This window comes from Falco peregrinus, chromosome W, assembly GCF_023634155.1.
Source record: "Falco peregrinus isolate bFalPer1 chromosome W, bFalPer1.pri, whole genome shotgun sequence".
Classification (NCBI taxonomy): domain Eukaryota; kingdom Metazoa; phylum Chordata; class Aves; order Falconiformes; family Falconidae; genus Falco; species Falco peregrinus.
Genome location: NC_073743.1, coordinates 4912913 through 4934255, shown reverse-complemented (window position 1 = coordinate 4934255; position 21343 = coordinate 4912913). Strand labels below are relative to the sequence as shown.

At 44.6% G+C, this 21343-nt stretch overlaps 1 protein-coding gene across 1 annotated transcript; it reads left to right on the top strand.

Moving 5' to 3' along the window:
* The first annotated feature begins 4635 nt into the window (after positions 1-4635).
* LOC129783202 (radial spoke head protein 9 homolog) lies at positions 4636-20559 on the top strand. Its single transcript, XM_055793076.1, has 3 exons — positions 4636-5542; positions 5838-5845; positions 20389-20559. Exons 1-3 carry the CDS (start codon positions 5325-5327, stop codon positions 20547-20549), a joined length of 387 nt encoding a protein of 128 aa, XP_055649051.1. The 5' UTR covers positions 4636-5324; the 3' UTR covers positions 20550-20559.
* Positions 20560-21343: the final 784 nt, after the last annotated feature.

Sequence of the window (21343 nt, the reverse complement as noted above, 5' to 3'; positions counted from 1 at the left end):
TCCCAGGTGCCAGTATTTGGAAAGGGTATTAGCTATTCAAACAGTTTAGGCAGAGGTCTCTGCTGTTCTCTCTCCTGGGTCATCTCAGATTTCCTCAATCTCTGCCCAGAACTGAGTACAGGCAGCAAAGAAAGGCTGGAAATTTCAGAGGAGTAACATTTTCTCCAGAACTAGACAGAACATATTTTTCAGTCTTGCGGTAAAAAGGAGGAAACCCCTCCTTTATTAGCGCTAAGCAACTCCAAGGCTGGCAGGGTGAGGGCCATACAGTGCATGTGGAGGGACAGACTCTGCAGCAGATGCTGTGCAGGGAGCCCTCTTTTCCTCCCCTTTTCAGATATAATTTACCTGGTTCCACTCCATTACTGGGAAAAGAAACCACATGAAAGTATCAGCATGATGCAGCTGGGTTGTTCAAACAAAGCAATTCAGCAGCAGATTGGAGGAGTGAATCCACACAAAGGCAAAAGGCTTGCTGAGGAGATGACTGAGCTCCGCTGACAAAAGTCAGTGCCTCAGAGACAGGGATGCAAACACAGCAGAGAGGTCTCTGCGTGTTTGATGCTTGGAGGGTGCAGACAGTCATCTGAAGCCACCCACCCCACCTCAGCTGGTGTCTGGCTCCTGCACATTTTTAAAGATTAATAGTTCTAAGCAGGTGCCTGAGACTGAGCAGAAATTTCAGACTGGGAACTATTTTCCTGAGGAGGAAAAAAAAAAAAAGGTGTTGGAAATGGCAATCACTATAGAAAGTGACATGAAAAAAGGCCAGTGGTCTCTGACTATCTGGCAAAGGGAGGGATGCAGATATCTCCAACGGGAATAACCTCTGCCTAGATAAAAGCAAAGCTAACTAGAAGGAGCATGTTTTCTGAAAACGTCATCTTTAATTAATGAGATCTGCCTTGTTGATTACTCTGATCCCAGAGCTCCCCTGGATTCGCTTCCTTACTTCTGCTCTGGGCTCTCAGGCAGTAGGCCAGAAACACTTATCCCATCATCAGCTTGCTGCATGCTTTTCTCACGCATCACCCAGGTCTTTGTTGCCCCTGTGCTTAAATGGTTTACAGAGGTTCTGCCTGGAGCCATCTGCAAGCTGCAAACTTGTTGGGCTTTCTTCAAGGACAAGTTGACTAAACCTTGTTATACCAAGACTGTGCTTACTGATGGCTGCCGATTCATTCCTCTCTGTCATATGTAATCTTGGTCATGGCTCTGAAAAACCTAAATCGTTCAGGTCCCTGCCACTATAAGACATGCTCTTCCACCACTTTGCTGTAGCAACTGCAGCTTGTAGAGACAAGATGAGCGTCAGTCATAAAAACTGAACTTGCAATGACGAGGGATCATTGTCAGCAAGCTGCTTCCAGGGAATCACTAAAACAATTTGGCAGTATTTCATGCAGTGCCTGTCCTTGCTTAGGATGTCTAAAAACCCCTTTATTATATTGGAGTATATATTTGTGTATATATTAACTGCTAGTGCCGAGACACTAGGATGATGGGCAGCCTGAAATGCGGCTAATACCTATACCAATGCATTAAATCCTGCTGAAGCCTAATCACAGCCAGGACTACACTTACGTAGCAGTTTCTCACCGTCCTGTTTTGTCTTTCCCAGGGTTCCTCAACAGCATCCTCCTACTCAGACTGCTGGCAGTTTGACTGGCAGTATGGTGGCTGCAAGGTCAGAGGGCTGCATCTCACCCCTCTGGGTACCTGAAAAACACAAAGACAGACGTGTGTGTTCAGCTGCCAGCTAGAAGAATCACAGCTGCTCATGTGATGCCTGGGCAAGATGATATAATCAGCACATTAGTACTTCTTACCCCAGTAAACTCTTTACCTGTCCCCTGTGCCAAGAGCAGTCAGGAAGACAGAGGCTATTAGGGGAGTGATGAAAAATACGAAATGAACCTTAAAGACATAGAAAACTTCATGTCACAAAATGACAAAGCGCTTTGGCTCTTGTGCCTTCTTCCTGAGTAGGGCAGTATAACACATAATGTCTGCCCCGGATTACGCCAAAGAGAATCTCCAGGGAAGACTTGTCACAATCATCCCACAGATTCCTCTTTTATCTCAGCACAGCTGTTCCCATCCTGACCTACTAGCCTGATTCCTTGCTGCCTTCTTACTGAGATTGCTACTGCAGGGATTCGATTCCAGATGTGGAGGAACCCAGCCCACAGCACACGTTGTACCTTCACCCCTTCCTTTCCGAGTCTCCCAGTGACTGCACACAGCTAGCTCCGGTCTCAGTAATGGAGACAATGGCACTGGTCCCAGACAGGCCAAAAGACCCACATTCTTTGGACAGCTTGTAGTCAAAGTATTCCCAGAGTTTTGCCGTATTCAGTATGATCTCCAAACAAGAGGAAAGCGTCTATATTATACCAGGTAGGGACACCCCTGGTCCCTTCCGTTCCTGTTAAACTGTTACTTGGCTGCAGTTCCTTACTTCATGCTCAGCACAGCTCAAGGCTTCATTTTGCAGCTCTTGAAGTTTGTCCAACTGTTCATCACCCACAATCTCCTCCCCTTCTGTCAAGCAGCCACCTATCATGCCTTTCTTATTGAGAAAAACTGTACTTTTCCTTCTGGTTTCCTATCTTTTACTATCCTTACACAGTAATGACTTACATGCAGGAAAATGATTCAAAACCACACTGTTTCTGAAGCCAGACAGTCCAAACTTTTGAGTTAACTGGAAGGAAAACCAGACCTTATATTCAACACACCTGGAAGGAATAACCCCAATCTGTTTCTTGGTGCATCAGAACCAACTGCAGCCTGTCCCCACCACACTGAAGTGACCTGGATGATGGATAGCAGTATAACTCGTGAGCAGTGTCAGTCTAATGGGTGCCCAGGACAGTGAAACAGTTTGTCCTGCAAGAGTATTTTGAGGGTAGCCTTCTTAATCTGTACCAGCAGAAATGCTGACATGGATTAATAACTATTTTTCTTTCTCTTGAGATCAGGTATACTACAGAATGCAAAGGAAGGTGAGCTAGCTTCCTCCTAAATCACTGAAAGTTTTTTCAAATGTTTTATAAAGCTGTGCAAGCATACAGGAGTCACTGTGCACTCAGCATTAACTTACAGGTACTTCAGGATTTTTAACTCTGATGCTGTAAACAGTTCTGTGAGCTTCAGTACCTTGCTCAAGATGAGCGGAAGGGAACCTGAGTTTGATTTCTCACCCAAAATGATGCCAGCTCTAAATGAGTGGAGCTGGGAGGAGCTAAAGCTGTTTGGCACACAGGTACACACATGTTCTGTGCAAAGGCAGGAGAGCTCAGTCCTCTGACTGGAGCTGCTGGGCATTGCTGGAGCATGGCACCTTCCCTCCCTGAAGCAGGTGTCCACGCAAAGCTGCCTAGCCAGCAGCCGGCTGAATGATGCCTGGTGCCTCTCTCCCCTCCTGGCTGCCCGAGTGCTGCTCCAGCCTGGGATGGCAACGGATGGGAGAAACTGCTTTCAAACTGTTTAATAACAGTGATGGTAACCTTTGACCTTAGTGAATAGCAGCACTTTTGACCTTTCATTTGTTAAATAATGCAACCACTTACTTCCTGATCCTTATCAGTGTTTAGTAATTGGGGTCAAGACAAAGCAAAGCAGAGTACAGTTACCCACCAGACTTCACTGAACCAGGAAGAATTTCCTTAAGCTATAGATTTCCTTTTTGATAATCTTCAATCAGGACTGGCAAAAACTAGACACTGGGTGGCTTAGAAGATCCATAACAGGCTAAAGAGCCTCTCAGCTGTTAGCAGCTGGTTTGAATCCAGCTGTGGTTGACAGTGGCAGAAAATCACTTAAGATCTCAGGTTGACTCTGACTGGTTTGCAGTTCTGTTTACTAGCCAGATAGCCATAGCATATTAACATGTGATTCTAGAGACATCAGTGATTAAATGAGCTCACAAAGCCTGAAAATGCCAATTCCCATAGAGAAAATCAGACTATGGCACAGTGGTAGGTGACAGCATGGACAAAAAGTTTGCAGTCACTCCTACATGTTCTGCCTGATTCGTGTCTAGGAGAGGTGGTTAATCTTCAGGAATCTGAGTCACTTTTTGTGTGGCGTACATAAAACTAATGGGTCAGATTGTGTGCTGCACAGCTCATTAAAGATTTCACGTGACAGATCAGCAGGTGACGATTGTTACAGGCAGCAGTTCCAGGATCACTGTTTTCCTTAGAAATGAACAGGGAACATATGAAAAAGAAACCCAAGAATTTATGATGTGACAATGGATTTAAATGTAAGTGCATACACATATATTTATTTATATAATGCACACATATAAAAGCTTCAACTTCCTGAAGATGTCAAACAAATTCTGTTTGTTTAAACAGCCACACAATCTCATTATTTATTGCATTTTGTATTAAGTCAGATTGCAGGGGCAGGGACTGTTTCATGGCTGTCTGTATGGGATTCAGCAAAATGAGCTCCCAAAGAGTGACAATCACAAAGAGTGAAAGCACAGAGTGCTGCTGTTTATAAACAAGCCACTTGATTATAGAAGTACACGAGCTAGGTAAGAACTGTAAAAAAAGACACCGCAAGTAGTGAGATTCAGAGGTTTGGATTTTTTAATTTTTTTTTTTTTTTGCTGCCGTTCATGTAACAAATGAGGAAGGTGGAGCCCTTTGTGGTATCCTTTCTGGTGTAATTGTATGCCCTCCTGCTTTTGGACGTACATTTGGATTTGGGCCTCTTGAAATGGAGGCCATTGACCTAGGCAGGGCAGCCACCCCTAACCGCATTCCGAGCGGGCTGCTGCCCCTCAGGGCCGGGGCTGGCTCCCCACAGGCCCGGCACAGCCTGCCCTGCCTGCCCAGGAAGCCCGCAGTGCCCCAGGCCTGCGCACGGCCTCCGGGCCGCGGCCACCCCGCTCCCCTCAGCCCCGCACCGCGTGGGAACGGCTGCCGCCTCACGCCAGGCACTGAGGTACACCGGCCCCGCGTGGTTCCCGGCCCGCCCGGGCCCTCAGCCCCGGCACACCGGCCGCCTGCGCCCGCCGGCGCCACCGGGAAGGTGGGACCCGCCATTGCTGCGCATAGTTTATGTCAGCGGTTAGCACTTATAGCTGCAGTGAGTTCTCTAGATATAGGGTGTAACCAAATGGGCACAGAGGGTTGGTCTCAACTCAGTGCCCATTGCTCAGCTAGGACTGCACTTAGCATGGCGTGCAATGCACATCATTGATGACTGATGCCACCCATTTCCGGCAAGTCTTTGGTCTTCTGTGGAGTCCACTGAAGAAAGATTGTGATTTTTTCCTATGTTGTGGGCATTAGAGAAATGATATGATACTCTATGGTGTGACGAACGTTAGCCTAGCTCACTCTATTAATGGTCATCAATGGCTGTTTGCAGGTCTTTCTTTGATGGAGGCAAAAAAGTTAAGTTCCTATTTCCATTTCACTGAGCCTGTTAACCTGAAGAATAAAACCCTGCTGGAAAAGGCTGACCTCGACCCATCCACTGACTTTCTAGACTCTCTGGAGCATGATATTCCCACAAGGTAAAGGTAGAAGAATCAACAGATGCAATGAAAGGGAAGGCAGTCTTGAGTAGTCTGGGAAATGCTGAGGTTACAGGATCAGCAAGGCATGTAGCCTCTCTAATTGCACTCTATCACATGCAGATAGGAGCTCTGACATTAAAGAAGGATCAATCCACCCCCCTTTAACAAGCATTCAGGTTGCCTGAAGTACTGGTTGTTTGTGAAAATGTAGGGGGGGAAAAAAGAACAGGAGGTAGACACAGGCTTTCTGCTGACTTTATCTGCACGGCTCTGCCAATGTCCCTCCCTCCAGGTTGCAAGGTACTCAAACTCTGGGTCTTGAATTACCCTCTTTCAATTCTGCCAGTTCATGTTGGTCCTGACCCAGCGCAGACAGTGCTCTTTCTATTTCCTGACATGTTGTTCATAGCTCTGGCCAATCCCCTCATTTTGACCCGAAGCTTTTCTTGTCTTTCTTGGCTAGATCCACTCTTGAACAGTTATTGTCAGAGCAGAAGTAGGAATTCCCAAATCTATTGACTCTAGAATTGTGACCGAAGCCAAAATCATCTCTGCCCTCAATAAATACACAAAAAATTGACCGGGTTGAGTAACATGTGAGTGATGCTCCCAGCGTGCATTAGGATTCTCCCTTAAAAGACCTAAAGAACAGGACTGAGAGATTAAGGGCTGATTTTAACCTGTCTAAAAGTAACAACTCTTTTGGAATAGTTTTCTTGATTAATTGGAAACTGAACATCTGTGGTGGCTGTCAAGGGTGTAACTGTCATCAAATGTATGGGGTGTCATAATAGGAGAGCAGAGGTGTCTTACAGAATGGAAAATTGGAGGCAGAGAGAACATTTTATATGACAGCTGAGGGGTGGGAAGAAAGGAAGTTAAACCAGATTGAATAAAGGAAACAACGGTAAAAGCAGAGAGTTTAGTGCAAGATTGGGGAACCTGGAGTTTTGTAACAAAACTGTCTGCCACCCTCATCTTTATCAGTGATATCTGTGGTGATTGCAGGTTCCAGATTCTGTCCGTGTGTCTGTCTATTGGGTTATCTGTGCACTTCAAGAGTTCAGACTATGTTGCTGCTCCTCCCCTAATCATACTGTGAGTCTGCCTGGTTTTTCTTGGTGTCTCAGCTCCCAGAGACAAGTGACTGTGTAACTTAGATTTTACTTTAAAAATACATTTTTGTAAATGATTGTAGAGAAAAGTGGGAGAATGCAAACCCTGTCTCAAAAGCAAATTCAATTGGCTTATCCCCTCTAAAGTCGCCAGCTCTCTGAGCCAAACTCATGAATTTGAGTGGCCTGACTCATGATTTTTGAACATGGAGGGGTTGTGATACTGATCTTCTGTCACCACAGTATCAGATCATGTAATGCTTCTTTCTGATCCAAGTGGCCAGCTGGCCATAATGTTGCATGCTGGGATCTGTAGGTTTTGCTGGCCATATGTCTGCATTAAAGATAAGCTTGTTTGCTCTAGTCTAAGCAGACAATCTGCTCAACTTTATGCACAATTAGATATAGCCTTTCAGCTGCTGGCAGATTGCCAGTGTGGTCCTTTCTGTTGCGTGGAGTTTGGCACCCTGGGTGGTAGCATGTCAGGATCTAGAGTTGTGGCAGTTTTACATGTGCTTGTAGGTAATGGAATGGTGAAAAAATAGCAGAAATTCCTAGCATGCCTACAGCATTTTCACTTGATGACCTAATGTTGCATAGGTATGAAATAATGGTCACCTGTCAAGCATTGACATGATGGGAAAAGTGAAAATGGAGGGGGAAGGATGATTTTACTGTCACCATAGTATCAGATCAGGCTATGCTACATTCTGCAAGGACAAATGAAAGGGGATGGGAGAAAGCCTAAGGTACTAGCATAGACTGGAAAGCTTGGGAGGAAGTAAAACAGGGGATGCAGAATTCAGGTCTTTGGTGCTTTCAAAGTACAGTTCAGAAAAGCAATAAATTGACTCTGAGTTTTGTTACAGATTGCTGACTCAGATCACTTTGATATGGAGATAAGGGACACCAACAGGTTAAAAAACTGATGCAGTTAAAAACTGATGCGGGAGGGGAGGTATGTTGGAGGCAAAGGAAAAGAAAAATGTGGATAGGAAAAGATATGAGTGGAAAGAGGATTTATAAAAGAAGACTTTATTCACAAGTCATGACTCCCAGTCAATAAAGAGCTGCTTCTGGCTGAAAGCCTACCACAGTTCACTGGTGGAATAAGGGTAGGAATTAGAATTTAAAAAGCAATATAAAAGAAATACAGAAAGTTGGGAACAAGTAATGATTGATATAATTTGGAATTTATATTGAGTAGAAAATGACAAGGAAGCCAGGATAACCTGCAGTAGTCCCTGACAACTATAAGGAGGACTTTTTCAACTATATTGATAGGAGAAGAAAGCATAGTAATGGTACTGGAAACTGTCACTAAATGGTGAAGGTAAAAAGGCTGATAAGAAATGTGGAAGAGCAGAAATGCTCAATTTTTTTTTTCTGGTTTGTTTTGGGGAAGAATAAGGACTCACATGAAATGAAGACAATAAAATACTCTTTCAGACAGTTTTCAGACTGTTTGCTATGGGAGGGTAGTTAGACAACCTTTACTGTGTGTCAAAAAATGAAAATGGCTGAGCCAGGTAAGTTACTGCTGAAATCATTATCTCAGGAGACTTGTGGCATACTTACGATGTTAACCTTTAATAAATCCCAGCATTGCAGAAATATTCTCCTAAACTTATCTTAATTGGTAGTTGTGATTTAGAAATCACTGAATGGGCATATTTCTGGAGAGGGTCAGAAGGGGATTCAGCTGGGACTAGTGCCAGTACTGGTATTCTTCAACTTATTTATAAATGATCTAGGAGTAAAGAATTCGTGGAGAGGCAAATAATGACAAGGGCAGGACAGCTACAGAGATCTGGTAAACTGGGCTTGCTTAAAGAAAGTACATTTTGATGTAGCTACTTGCAAAGTCACAGACCTAAGAGCAGGGACTGGAAGCCAGACTGTGAGTTGTATTCTGGAAGCTGTGGCTCTGAAAGGAAATCCAGGCACAACCCACTGAACATCAGCTCCCAGTCTGATCCTGAAACTTAAAAGGCTAATTTGATCTGTAGATTTATAAACAAGGGTGTAGCAAATAGGAACAGGGAGGTGATTTTTTTTCTGCGCATGCTGTTAGTGGAATCAGGACTGGATTACTGCACATGGCAAAACTGGAGAGTTACAGAAAAGAGCCACAAAAGGATTCAAGGGCTGGTGAGAGACATAAACAGTTCAATCTGTTTATCTTGCAGGAAAGAACATGAGAATGACTGTATTACACTGTGTAAATACTCCATGGAGTTTAAGTATTGATTATTGAAGATCTATTTAGTATAGCAGAGACAGGCGTAACAGGAATCAGCAGCTGAATATTATAGCCAGAAAAATGAAAATGAGAAACTAGGTACAAATTTTAACAGTAAAATTACTACCGGCTAACAAGGATAATGGAGGAATTCGTGTCTCTTGGTATCTTAGCATCATTCCGGATGTCTTCCTGGGAATTGTGTTTTAGCCAAAGGCAAATCTAAGTTGCTAGTCCCAGACGTGAGTAACTGAGTTAAGTTTAATGTAGGAGTACAGAACAGGTGATTTCCTGATATGCCTGGCTGTAAACTTGATGACAGCCATAGAGGGTGATTTTTAGTTTGGGCTTCTTCATTGTCAGTGACATTAACGCAAAGGTGGCAATGTGCTCCTGAGACAGCGACTCTAAGCACAGGACTCTCAGTACAGCTGGCTTTACACTCTGAACTATGACACACGAAGGCTCAAAAGAGGACTGAGGAGATTCCTGACATTGCCATGCATTGTGTAGGGTAGACTGGGGAGCTGAGACCTCTCAGATGTAATTGCTCTGGCTCTGTTATGCTGGGATTTCGTAGCGTCATTCTAAACGGGTATACAGTGGCAGGGTGGATCATAGTGGGTCTTGTCTAGTTGCTGTTTCATGATTCAGCCAGAGAAGTGCCTAGAGAGAAGATCGTTTACCATTTTGACTGCGGAAGAAGTGACAGCCACTCAGTCTGTAGCTCCGTTTCTTCACCTGAAAGTGCAGTGATTTTGAGGCATTCCTTACACAGCATTGCAGACAATGGGATTTGTGGCTGTTTCCTTGGCTGAATACTTTGGGCACTAGCCTTTCTGCAAACTTGCTGAACAGTAGCCTGGGTTAGAACACTCATAACCTCCTGTTCTCTGAGCTTCATTGGCATGCTTTTTACCGGTTTAGCAACAGCTGGTGCTTAATGGGCCCTTGAAGATAGAGAGGCTGCGTTTCTAAGTGGGAGATAATTTCCTTTGGCCACTCTCAAGGCCCATTTTGGTAGCTCCATCTTGGTTGCCCCAAAAGTCCAGGTGCTGGAAGTAAGGCGGCCAGGAGGCACGAACCTGCTTTATCTCCATGCATTAACACAGCTAATTAACTCCCTTTCGACCCACCCTCCAGGCGATTAATCCTCTATCAGCCTAGTCTCCAGCCATTTGAAGAGTCTGTGTCTGCAGAGGTATTTACAACCCCCAGCTAGCTAGCAGAGAGCAAGCCTGCCCGTTATCAGGGCTCTAAGACAAATGGCTATCTCCCCAGTGGCCTTGCAAAATCCGGCAGTGCTATGCTGTGCTGGCCACCTACTTTCACCCAGCCTCCCTTCTCCGCTAACATTTCACAGATGTGACCTGAGCCCTCCCCTTTCATTGCTTAACAATAAGCAGCACCTCCCCAGCTCTGTGAAAACTGAGAGCAAAAGCACTTTACTTCTTAGCCTGCCAAGAGCCACACGGGGACAAGGCTTTTCAAGCTGTCTTGCTGAAATTCAAACTAAAAGACCCATAATGAATGAGAGGGTAGTGCTTCATATTAGCAAGGATAAAAAGAGGTAGCCAAAACATAGAACAAAACTCCTAGTGTGGCTCACAGCTATCCTCATTCCTGGTTAGGAGAGGTGATCTGTAGGTCTGGTAAATGTGTGAAACTGAGCTACAGCATCCCATGGAGTTACCTGACATTTATAGAAGTGTTTTTGACAAACTTCATAACACAGTAGTACAGAAGGAGTAAAACAGATTAGCGTGCATCAGAACAGTCGGCTTTTGGATGTAAAAATCGAACCAGTTAGCTCAGTGGGCTATTACTTAAAGCATTGGTACCTGAAGTTCTCTGTTAAAACTGAAGTCATCCATCCCTAGAAATAGTTCCAGGCTGGCCGTAGCTGCTGCTTTCCAGCAGGGCGCACTGTGGTCCAGGCGTTGTCAGTGCTGAGCGCAGAAAAGGAGACTATAGAAAAGCAAAACGAGAAAGAAAAGCACCGAGAGCAGCATCAAATTGAGGAGAAGGTATGGCCTGAGTTTCCAGGCTGTGTGTGGTATATTGACCTTCTGAACTGTAGGTATGGAGAAGCTACTCTGTCCCTTCCAAGCTTAGGCAATTTCTGGAATGGTCCTGGGGCTTTTCAATAGCTTTCTTCGCACCCTTAGTGATTACAGGCATGCAATGGATGTACACAAATGCATAAGCATGTCTCCTACATCCTTCAAAAGTAGAGACACTCTTCATTTTTTTGGACTGAGGAGCCTTTAAAGGCTGTTAAGGCTACACCTGCAGCGACCCAAGAGCATTGCCTGGGAGCAATACAAGATGTTGTCCCTCTTACAAGCTGGGGTGCTGCCAGCTCAGGAGTTCAAGATCAGACTGGAACCTCTCCTGCTATGTTGCCACGTGAGGACTCCAGAGCCAGCTAGTATTATAGCTTTTGACTGGCTGTCTGTGGTCTGCTTTGATTTCTGGAAAGGAGTCTGTTTTCCTTGGGCTCTGTGTCCATGGGTAATAAAGCAGTGCATTCACTGCTTTTGGGTCCTAGGTCTGTATCACCGCAGGGGTCTTGCTTAGTCAGAGACCTTGGATGAGTTTATACTGGAGCAGGGCTGCCCATCAACCAAGAGCTGTGGTGGAATCCTCCACTCTCCTGACTGCTGCAGTGAAAGGAGGAGGACAGAAGCAGAGTCTTCCGTAGCAACTTTCCAGGATTATATTTGAAGTTTTTTCCTTCTCAGTAAAAGAAATCATGGCCCACCCTGTCTCCATTTCAGCTCCTGGTTCATTGGACATGAAAAGGAGATGAACTTCTTGCTGAACTGATGGGAAATGAGGGTGAAGCCTCTTAGAACCAGAAGTTGTAGTTTTATCACCACATCGGTCAGCCTTGGCCTAGCCCTTTCTCTAGGGAATGATGAAAAATTACTTGCAGGGGAAAGCCCAGGGCAGTCTGTATGTCACTGAAGTCACAACAAGGTCAGCTTTTGCTAGGAGTGATCTATTTCTGAGTGGCAGCTCCTGCCTGTGCAGCAGCTGGCATTGGTGCCAGCCCTGTTTATAGCTTTGCTTTGCTGTTTGCTGCCCCTTTGGCCATAGAACATTTGCAGGAAGGAAGTAATGGGCGTTGTCTTGCTTTACTGTATGCAAATGTCATATAGATTGAAATTCTGCATGCTGAATGGGTGTGTGGCTGTGTGTAGAGGGAAAAGGATGAGACAGTTCATCTATGGGTATATTTGTATGGCAGTTGTGCTGTGCAGGTTGTGCTGTGCAGAGACAGCTAAGATATCCCAGGCATTAGAAGACGCTTAGCCATCTTTAGTGTTCAGAATTAGCTTGAATATCAACACAACTGCACTGTGCTGTGTGGATACGCTCAGTGTGACAGTCTTCTCAGAAACTGGTAAGCTCTTCAGGTAATTCGGGCCAGAATTTAGTATCTAGTTTAGTATGAGAACATCAACAGTTAATAATCCATGCCATCTGTTCCTCACCCTAAGCCCTTTTAACTAGTCCTGCTAATTTGATGATGAGCTAAGAAGTACAACTGGGGGACTGACAGGGCTTGTAGCCTTGCCCCTCCTGCAGGAGAGAGAATTGGATGTCCTCTAAGCATTCGATGGGTTTTGAATCCCAGCATCGACTGCTTTGTGTTCTCTCAGAATTCGGAGATCAATGTGAGGTTCTTTGCCCCTAATCCAGCCCCCGTTCATCATTATCACCTCCTCAAAGTGGCCAGTGCTTTGTTATCAGGAGAGGCAAAATCTTACAGGGTGGCCATAATCTCCTCTGAGAGTCAGACAGATACTCTCCGTGGGTAAGAAAGTGACAGTGACTGAAAGCTCTAGGGGGAAGCAGGCTAGAACAAAGCTGTCCATTGCATCCTTTCATCAAACTGTTAATCTTTCTTTCAAAGACATCACATTTGTTTGGTGACAAAAGCCCCAAAGAAGCTGAATTGAGCCTGAAATCCTGTAGCAAGATTTAGAGGAAACGTCTTTCATTCAGAGCAGGGAGGGGCGAGAGTCCTTCGTTTTCTTCCTACCAACCAATGGGCTCACAGAAGCCCACGAAGGTGACGGATTAATGCAGGGGCTCCCCAGGTAGATGCTATGTGACTCATGCCACGCTCCAAAAATGATTCCACAGCGACCAGCTGAACAAGAAATACGGAGTGTGACAAGATCCAGCATAAACTTGTGCTTTGGAAGGAGGGTGCTTTGCCTCTCTGAGAGATTTGTAAATTTACTACAGAAGACCCAAGATACAATGATCAGTATTACAGTTGTCAGAATCCAAATAGCACAGATTTTAACCAGTTTTTCTACTCCTAAGTTTTGATTGTATATTGTCTTGCTGTTTCCTCTAGTGCACAGCCCTGTTCCAAATCTTTGTTCTGGATGCTTTCTGTGCAAAGTCTGCATCTTTTTCTCAAGGACAACAACAAAAGTTAAAAGGATTCTAGCTCTATTCTAATTATCAGGTGGATTTAGGACTTAAGGGCAAACTAACTGGGCTATAAGGGAGGCTGTAATTTGATGTGTGTTACTTCTGTGCTAGCTTTTTCAGTCTTTCCCATCCTTTGCTGCTCATTTATGTCTGTGTATTGTCCCTTCTTTTGTGTTGGCATTGCTGGCTGTGCAGCCAGATTTCAGCTGGAAAAATAACTTTATTTTTGGCTAAACTATTTTTCAGCCAGATCGTTCCCTGACCTGGTTCACTGAGCAGTAAATAAACACTTTTGTGGTCTCTGTGATGGAAGAGTGATGAGGAGGGGAATAAGGGTTTGGGGGCAGAGCCTGCTTAACCGGATTAAGCAGCACTGTTGTCAGATGTCTAAGTACGGCCTCATTTCAGCCAGTACTTGGAGGCACCTGAATACTGTGCTCCTGGGACAACATTGCAATGCCTGGGTCTTCCTTGTCAGCAGGAAACAGGTACTTTGTGCGTAAATGGAAGGCCCAGGGCTGTCTTAATCATTTGTGCTGCAGAGGCATCCCCAGTGGGGGAGGATAATGGAGAGAAAAACCCTCTGAAGCGAGACCATTTTACTTTGAGGTTTGGGCATGGTTGTATTTGTGTGTCAAAGATGTGGCAGGCATTAGGACCACGCAAGAGCCACTTGGAAGCATCTGACTGTTTGTAAACCGTGCTTTCCTGGCTCTGGAGGCTTTTAAAAATAGTACCGAACCTGCAACCAGTCTGTGTTTTTGTTTAATTATTATGAAATAGTTATATGGGGAATTGGAAATATTGACAGCAGTGTTAACGTATGGGGTGCAAGTTGTGTGTCAAGCAAATGAAAGAGATTTAGTTTGTAGCCAGTAAGTGGCATGAAGGAGTCTGAGCCCCACATATAAGAGCATTTGGATGTGTGTCCTTATGGCTGGTAGGCTGTGCGTCAAATGTCCGTGCAGCAAAATTTCCTTACAGCTGCTCTGCTTTGCAATTTGTCTTTGTTTCCTATCGACAGCAAATTAGAAGTAGGAAGCTCTTTGCAGTGCTAGATTTTCTGTTGGAGGGAAATGGAAGCTAAATCCCATGGGTGTAGTGTAGCTTTGTCAGAGCTAAGTGCCTGGGGTCACGCAGCCAAGCAGTGGCTGCTTTTGCAAAGGGAAGCGGTTATGTTACCCCTCTGTGGGTGTTAATATTTGTGCTATAACTCCATACTTCACCCTCACTCAGAACTGAACTGCAGCAAGGTAGGTTATAACCTGCTCATGTGGCAGCATATTGCGTTAATGGTAAGAGCAACCATGCTGACGCTGCTTTTCCCTTGAGACATTTCCTCCTTTGAAGAGGAATTGATAACATTTCTTTTATGACCCTCTGTGAGCTTTTGCGACATGGAGCCTCTCTATCAACCTGTCTAGCTCTTAAAGCTGTTTCTTCTCAAGCTTGTACTGAAACGAGGCATTGCTGAATCACCTCCGAAGCAGCAATGTTATAAGGTCATACTGAAAGTGGACCAGTTCCCACAGGAAAGTTCTGCAAACAACCTTCTTAAAAGGCTTTTGTTTAAAAGCTAATGTCTCACTCACACTGTTGCCTCTGTGAGTTAGAAGATTCAGCCCATAGCTGAGACAGACATGGGGGATGAGACAGGGATTTCTATTGGCAACTGGAAAGGAAGAAGAAGCTGAGAAGTAGGCTGACTTTTGAAATTCAGCTCTGGTGTCCTGGCAGCTGTTGAAGTGCCATAAAAAAGGCAGTGGTTTAACACTGGGTGAGCATCAGAATCTTCAAAGCACTTTCCTGTTTGGGAAAGATGTAAGGAACTCCTCAGAATTCCTGTCTGCGTTTGGAGGGGTGGAGCCTGCAGCCTGCTCTAAAGAGGGAATAGGAAGCTCCAGATCTTCATCCAGCAGATATTTTTCCCATGCTCTTTCCTCCCACACAGCAGCTCCCTCCCTTCCCTTCTGGAGCAGCAACAGGCAATAGTTTCAACACAGACAGTGCTTGGCTTCCTTAGGTTTGCTGGGTGCAGCTTCAGAATTAATTTGCTCTTTTAAAAAAATGTATTTTGAAGAATGGAAATCTTACCAGAGCGGTGTTACTGTTAGAAATCTCTGGTGTGAGAGCAATGACCTCTGGTTCCCTGTACCTTAGCAAGCATGATGAGTGAAGTTAACTCTGCTGTCTGATTTAGGGATAACATAGGCTACAGCTCACACGTAGATGCAAGTAAAAATCAGTATTTAACTCTAGGAAAGCCAGCTTTTACTTGCTGTCTCTTAGTTCTATTTGTATTCCCTCCAATGCAAATAATAGTTCGTAAATTTTTTTTTCCTGACAACTTTTATCTAGGAGTCTTGGTGTACCTTACAGACTGATACTCTGAGTTTCTCAGCCTCCCAGCAAGAGACATGTTGTCTGACACAGGGGCAATGAACAGTACGGGGACTGCCATGGGGTATTCTGAGCCAATATTATAAAGGATTTGAACCCAGCATCCCGCTCCTGCATTTTTATAGTAATAGAGACCTACAGCTACCTATGCAATGATTTTACTCCAAGAACCATTTGTAATAGCAGGGAGGTTTAAAAGAAAAGAAAAAGGATAAAAGAAAAAAAAAAGGATAAAAACAGCATTTCATTTTTGCAGTTCTCAGCTCTTTTTATATTTTATTATGAAAATGCATTTCTAAGGCATTTTCTTGAAGGAGGAAAGAAGGCATATTCATTTTAAGCTATTATTTCGTGCTGTTCATTAGCTTCTGATTAAAGTCCTTTTAGAGTGGTTTATGACATCATTATTTCAAACTCCTACAAGAAAGGTGGGCCTGAAAAAGCATTTTTTATTAATATAGTGAGATTTGAGCTGTGATGGAAGAGAACACAATTGTCTTGAAGCTTTCCAGGAGAATAACTTGCTCCGTGTCTCATGAGTTCAAATAATTTTGTCTTCTGGACCATCTCCTCAAATGCTGCTAACGTGGTGAGGTATGGGAAAAAACAGACTGAGATAATGGGCTCTAAAAGGACCAAAATAAGTGGTTAGGTTTCACAACTTTAATGTGCTGCCTCCTTAGAAGGCAAACACCAGCACTGTGTATCAGTGCAGTTTCTGAATTGATTTTGTCTGTTGCAAAGGTCCAGCCTGGAAAAGTATACTGAATAGATCACCTTTGATTGCTGTGTTAGAAATATGTCCCCAGTGATGTGGTTAGTAAAAGGTAGAAGGTGGCACGGCTGCTGCTTTTTTGGCTCTGCAGAATAAAGAGCAGCTCTATGACTAATTCTTGCTGAAAACAGGATCTGAGTGAAAATGACATTACAGTTTCAGACAGTTTCATGTAATTTTTTTCCTGTCTTCAACGAGTGTTGTGTCAGTCCAGGTGGGATTGCCCTGAAGTAACCTGCTTGTTTTGTTTAGGTCCTTATTTCACAGGAAGACTTATGAAGCATCAGCAAAACTTTATTGTCCCTATTTGCATAGAATTAGATGCAGAATCAAGTATCAGAGAAGAGCTAGAAAGCTGTAACAATTTAATATTCCCCAAAGGTCTCACATTTATGAAATGACAAATCTGAGCCCTTTGGGAGTTTGCAGCTTGGACAGACAGTAGGGAAATGAAACAGCTGCACATCACAGCCTTTGGAGATCAAGCATAAAAGTGAATGGAGCTGTCTTCAATTACTTCTGTCCATTTCTGCCAGGTGTGAAGGTACATGGGACGTTCCTTTGATCAGCAGAGTTAACTGCTGATGAATACTCTGCAGAGATAGATAAGCCTGTGTGACACTATGGATCCACGTACTGTATTGCCCCAGAGCATAGATAAGGGGATTAAATCAAGTTGAACTGTATTTACTCTAGCTTTTCTCTGAATTTGTCCAGCAAAAAGGAGTCTGAATCCAGATATAGTTCATGAGAGCATTAATATACCTGTTTTCCTTCTCACCTTTCCCACTTGTCATGCTCCAGGCATTTATTTTTGTTCTTTGTAAAAAGTTTTGGGCAGAGGATTCATCTGTGTACATGAACATATATACACACACACACACACACAAGCTATCACATGTACCCAGGCTGCTGGATGCTTCCAGTATGTTGGGAGACATTTAGCAAACCAGATAATCCCTAGAGGCTCTCACCACCCAGCAAGGCAAGGCACAGTCCTATTCTTGACAGACTTGCTTCTCAGAGGACTGGTCCTAAATCAAAGACAATGAGAGTTCCTCGTTCCATTAGCTTTTTGTCAGAGAAACTCTTTCAAAAGTTTACAGTCACCCCCCTGCAAACCAATGTGTAAAGCCGCAGCAAGAACCACCAGTACGTGATAAAGGGCTTGCAGATCATTTCTGCAAGCGCAAGCTGCAAGAACCCTGCACTGAAAGCAGAGTCGGTGTTCAAAGGAGAAATGGAAGAAGTTATTTGTCACATATTCAGACCTATTTGCTTGCCACTTGTTGCTCAACTCCCCTATGCATAGTCTAGCTACCGCCACGAGCAAATGGTGAAAATTTTTAGAGGCAAAGTTCAATAAACTGTTTGAAAGCTTGTCCTTTGACAGCAGATGGCTGTAGTGCTTCAGCCACTGGATGATCTGGCTCGTCATGAAACGTTCTTCACCTGGGTTTCCATGCTATCCAAGTAGTGAAGTTTCTTAAGAACATGCAGATTTTGTCAGAGACCCAGTCAGTTAGAATTTGTAATCCCAGTGGCTGAACCATTAATATGTGGTTTTACTCCAGCTATGACCAAGGTCCAGTTCAGTTTGTGTCCACATGAGTAGCACTGGAGAGACTGCATGGGAGACTGGGGTTGCCTTGTCTGTGAAACCACTGTGTGTGAAGACACTAGCTCATGCTTTAACTAGGACGTGTGCAAGGAATGTTACAGTGCAAGGAAGATGGCACACACCTGTACTGATCCTGCTCTGTATGAAGTAGCGCTTTGCTTTACCGAGATTCCAGCTGTTTCTCTTTAGTGGCAACATGGAGCTGAGTGAGTCAGAAGTAAGCTCTCCGGTATGGAAATCTCCCGAGTCCTTAAAAGAATGTGAATGTCTCTTTTGTACTTCTATCCTGCAGCCAGAGTCACTTTGTTAGAAAGTTCAGTGACTGCCATGGAAGGCAGGTGTTGCTGTCCATTTAGTTCCATGTTTGCACGTAACTGAAGAGGGTACTTTGAAAGGTAACAGATCAAAGACGACACGGTGCATATTATGATATAACCAACCTGTGGAACTTGCTACTGAAGGAGACAGGGGGAAACAGTGGTGCCCAAGAAACTTTTGAAAAGTACAGAAATACAAAGAGAAGAGGGAGGTAACGGGTGAGCAGCAGAACTCACGACACCTGGTTTTACAGGGCTTTGAATTGCGGTGTTCCTTTCTGATTCTGCAGCCACCATATATATTGTTTCCTCTCAACCTCCCCCCCCCCCCCCCCCCCCCAGTGAGCCCTCAACTACTGCAGTTTGCCATGAACTGCTTCAGAGACTACATGTACCGCAAGTGAGTGTGCAAGAGCCCAAAGCTACAAGCACTGATTGCCCAGATAGCTGCTGCCGGGCGAGCCAAACAGCCTGTGCTTCCCCACAGCTGCTGGCAGATAAACAAATAGCTTCAGGAGCTGCAGGCAACCCTTGGGCCGTGTCCTGTGGAGACCTGTTGTAGGAACCTGTGGTGTTAAAACACTTCAACCCTTTGTCGGATGCCACTAAAATTGGCCAAGAGTCAGAAGTGAGTGGGAAGGGGAGGACTGGCAGCTGAAAGCAATCACAGAAGCCCTTCCCCAGGCTAACCATGACATAAGTAAGCATGAGTCACAGCATAAATTGATGAGCCTAAAATTATCTACAAGGATGAATACCGTCTAACTGTCCCAACACATTATGGGCTTTCTGCTTACTCTGGAATTGGCAGATTTTGACTTTGGGTGCAGACAGCCTGACCGCTTGACTCCAGGCCCGTAGCAGTATGACAGCTCCAACTGCACTTTTTTATTTGGGCCTGCTGCTTTTGCTTTTAGATGAAGATTCAGCAGGAACCTTCTTCCTTACATTGTAGCCTCTAGGCGTTAACTGATTTGGTGCTGAAGCTGGTATTTTCTTCTTTTGGCAGCTCCTTGCCCTCTGGCATTGAATCCAGGCTGATGCTCCAGCCCCCTCCCCTCCTGTGTTGTTCCCAGGCTGTTGTGTCAGATGCAAAACAAACACTCAGTGGCTCAGAGCTCCTTGCATCCAGGAGAAATTGCATTTTCACACTGGCTCTGAACCTCCTCCGCAGAGCCAAAGCAAAATCAATGCGGAAACTAATCCCTTTGCCCCTACCACACACATCCTCTTCAATGATGGAGCCAGGAAAGACTGAAGAGAATTAACCTTTTCTGCAAAATTCTCTGAGCTAAGAAATACCCTGCTTTTCGTGCTCTCTTCCTCTTTCCCAGTTGCTGCATCAGGGAAACCAGTCTTCTCTGGAGCTGAAGTGTCTTCTTCCTCTTCTCACTACTAATGCTACAAGTTTATTTTAAAAATAAATTCCATACTATGCAGGATTGCTATAGCTAGTCTTGGCTCTCTATAGCTAGTAGCTAGACCAAGTAGGTGGCAGCTTGGTAGAGTAACTGCTGCCCGCTCAGAAGCATCCAAGAATAGCTCTAGCCTCTCCTAGGGATCAAGTATACAAGTCTGGAACTCCAGGGGTCCCTTCCTGTGACGCATATGGCATTACTATCATAGCCATGGAATATGCTACTCTGTGAAGCTAGACACAGACGTCTGGAATTGAGGGCAGCCTGTAACGCTGAACTGACAAAAGATAAAAAGGTATCAAGGTTTCTGGTCTCCCTCACTTCCCTTTTCTCAGGTGTCACAAACTCCAGTGCAGCCTTGTGCACTGTTAACTGGTCAGGCAGAACGCACTGCAGCCCCCCTCTCAGCTTAGGGACAGCTTGCTCCAGGAATGCTGCCTCTTTCTCCCTTCCAGGGACTGCACTTGTGACATACTGACAAATGGCATTTTCTTGCACAGGCTCCTGGACTGTCCAGCTAGAGAAGGGAGGCACTGTAGTGGTGCTGCGGAGCCTGCTGCGGCTGGGACTGATGTTCTACCATGTCCCAATGACCGAGCAGTACGGCTATGTCTGCTTCGGCACTGGTGAGAAGAACTTGGATCTGCCCTTCATGCTGTGACTCGCCTGTCTGGGATGAGGGCTCGAGAACATTTAGATTTTATACTTAGGAGACTTTTGTTTACTACTTGCTCTAATAAATGTGTGAAACCTCTGCACTTTGAGCAAGATTCTTTTGTGCCTGGATTCTGGCCCCAGTTCTTTTCTTAGGACTTTGCTGTGTGCGATCCTCTTTCAGCTCCAGGTTGAATTCCCTGTTATGTGTCACTGAAGATCCTTTAGATACTGACAGATGGCATTTTCTTCCACGATGGGTGAAGCCCCAGGTTAGAAATCAAACCTAGGCCATCTGGTTACACGTGCTTACACAACCATGACACTTCCTTGACACCATGCTTACACAAAAACTAATTTGGAGACAGCATGAATGAATGCCTACTATCACCCATGAACGACAAACAGAACAGGGCTGCACTCAGAGTAGAAAGCTCATGCATACTGTAAGGGATCTGTACTAAACCCTGAGCTCAAGAAAGGCATATTGAAGAAAGTATTTTGTTTTTCAAATGTTAGGTTTCATGAAAATTAGAGAGGGCTTTCCAGCTCATGGCACTAAACTGTAGAAAACATTAACTGTGGGCATCACCTGGTCTTTTGCAAAATGTGCTCATTCAGGTTCATCTCAAGGCAGTGGTTTAATCCAGTGACTTTTCCATTAGTAAAGCTCACTGAGCAGAGCTACCTAGGCTAGAAGACATAGTAACTTCTGTACGCAGGAGAAGAAAGAAAAATCTTTTCCCTTCTGAAGGGCTGTAGGTTTCAAAGCTTCATAAAATAGATGGTCAGCCAGAGATT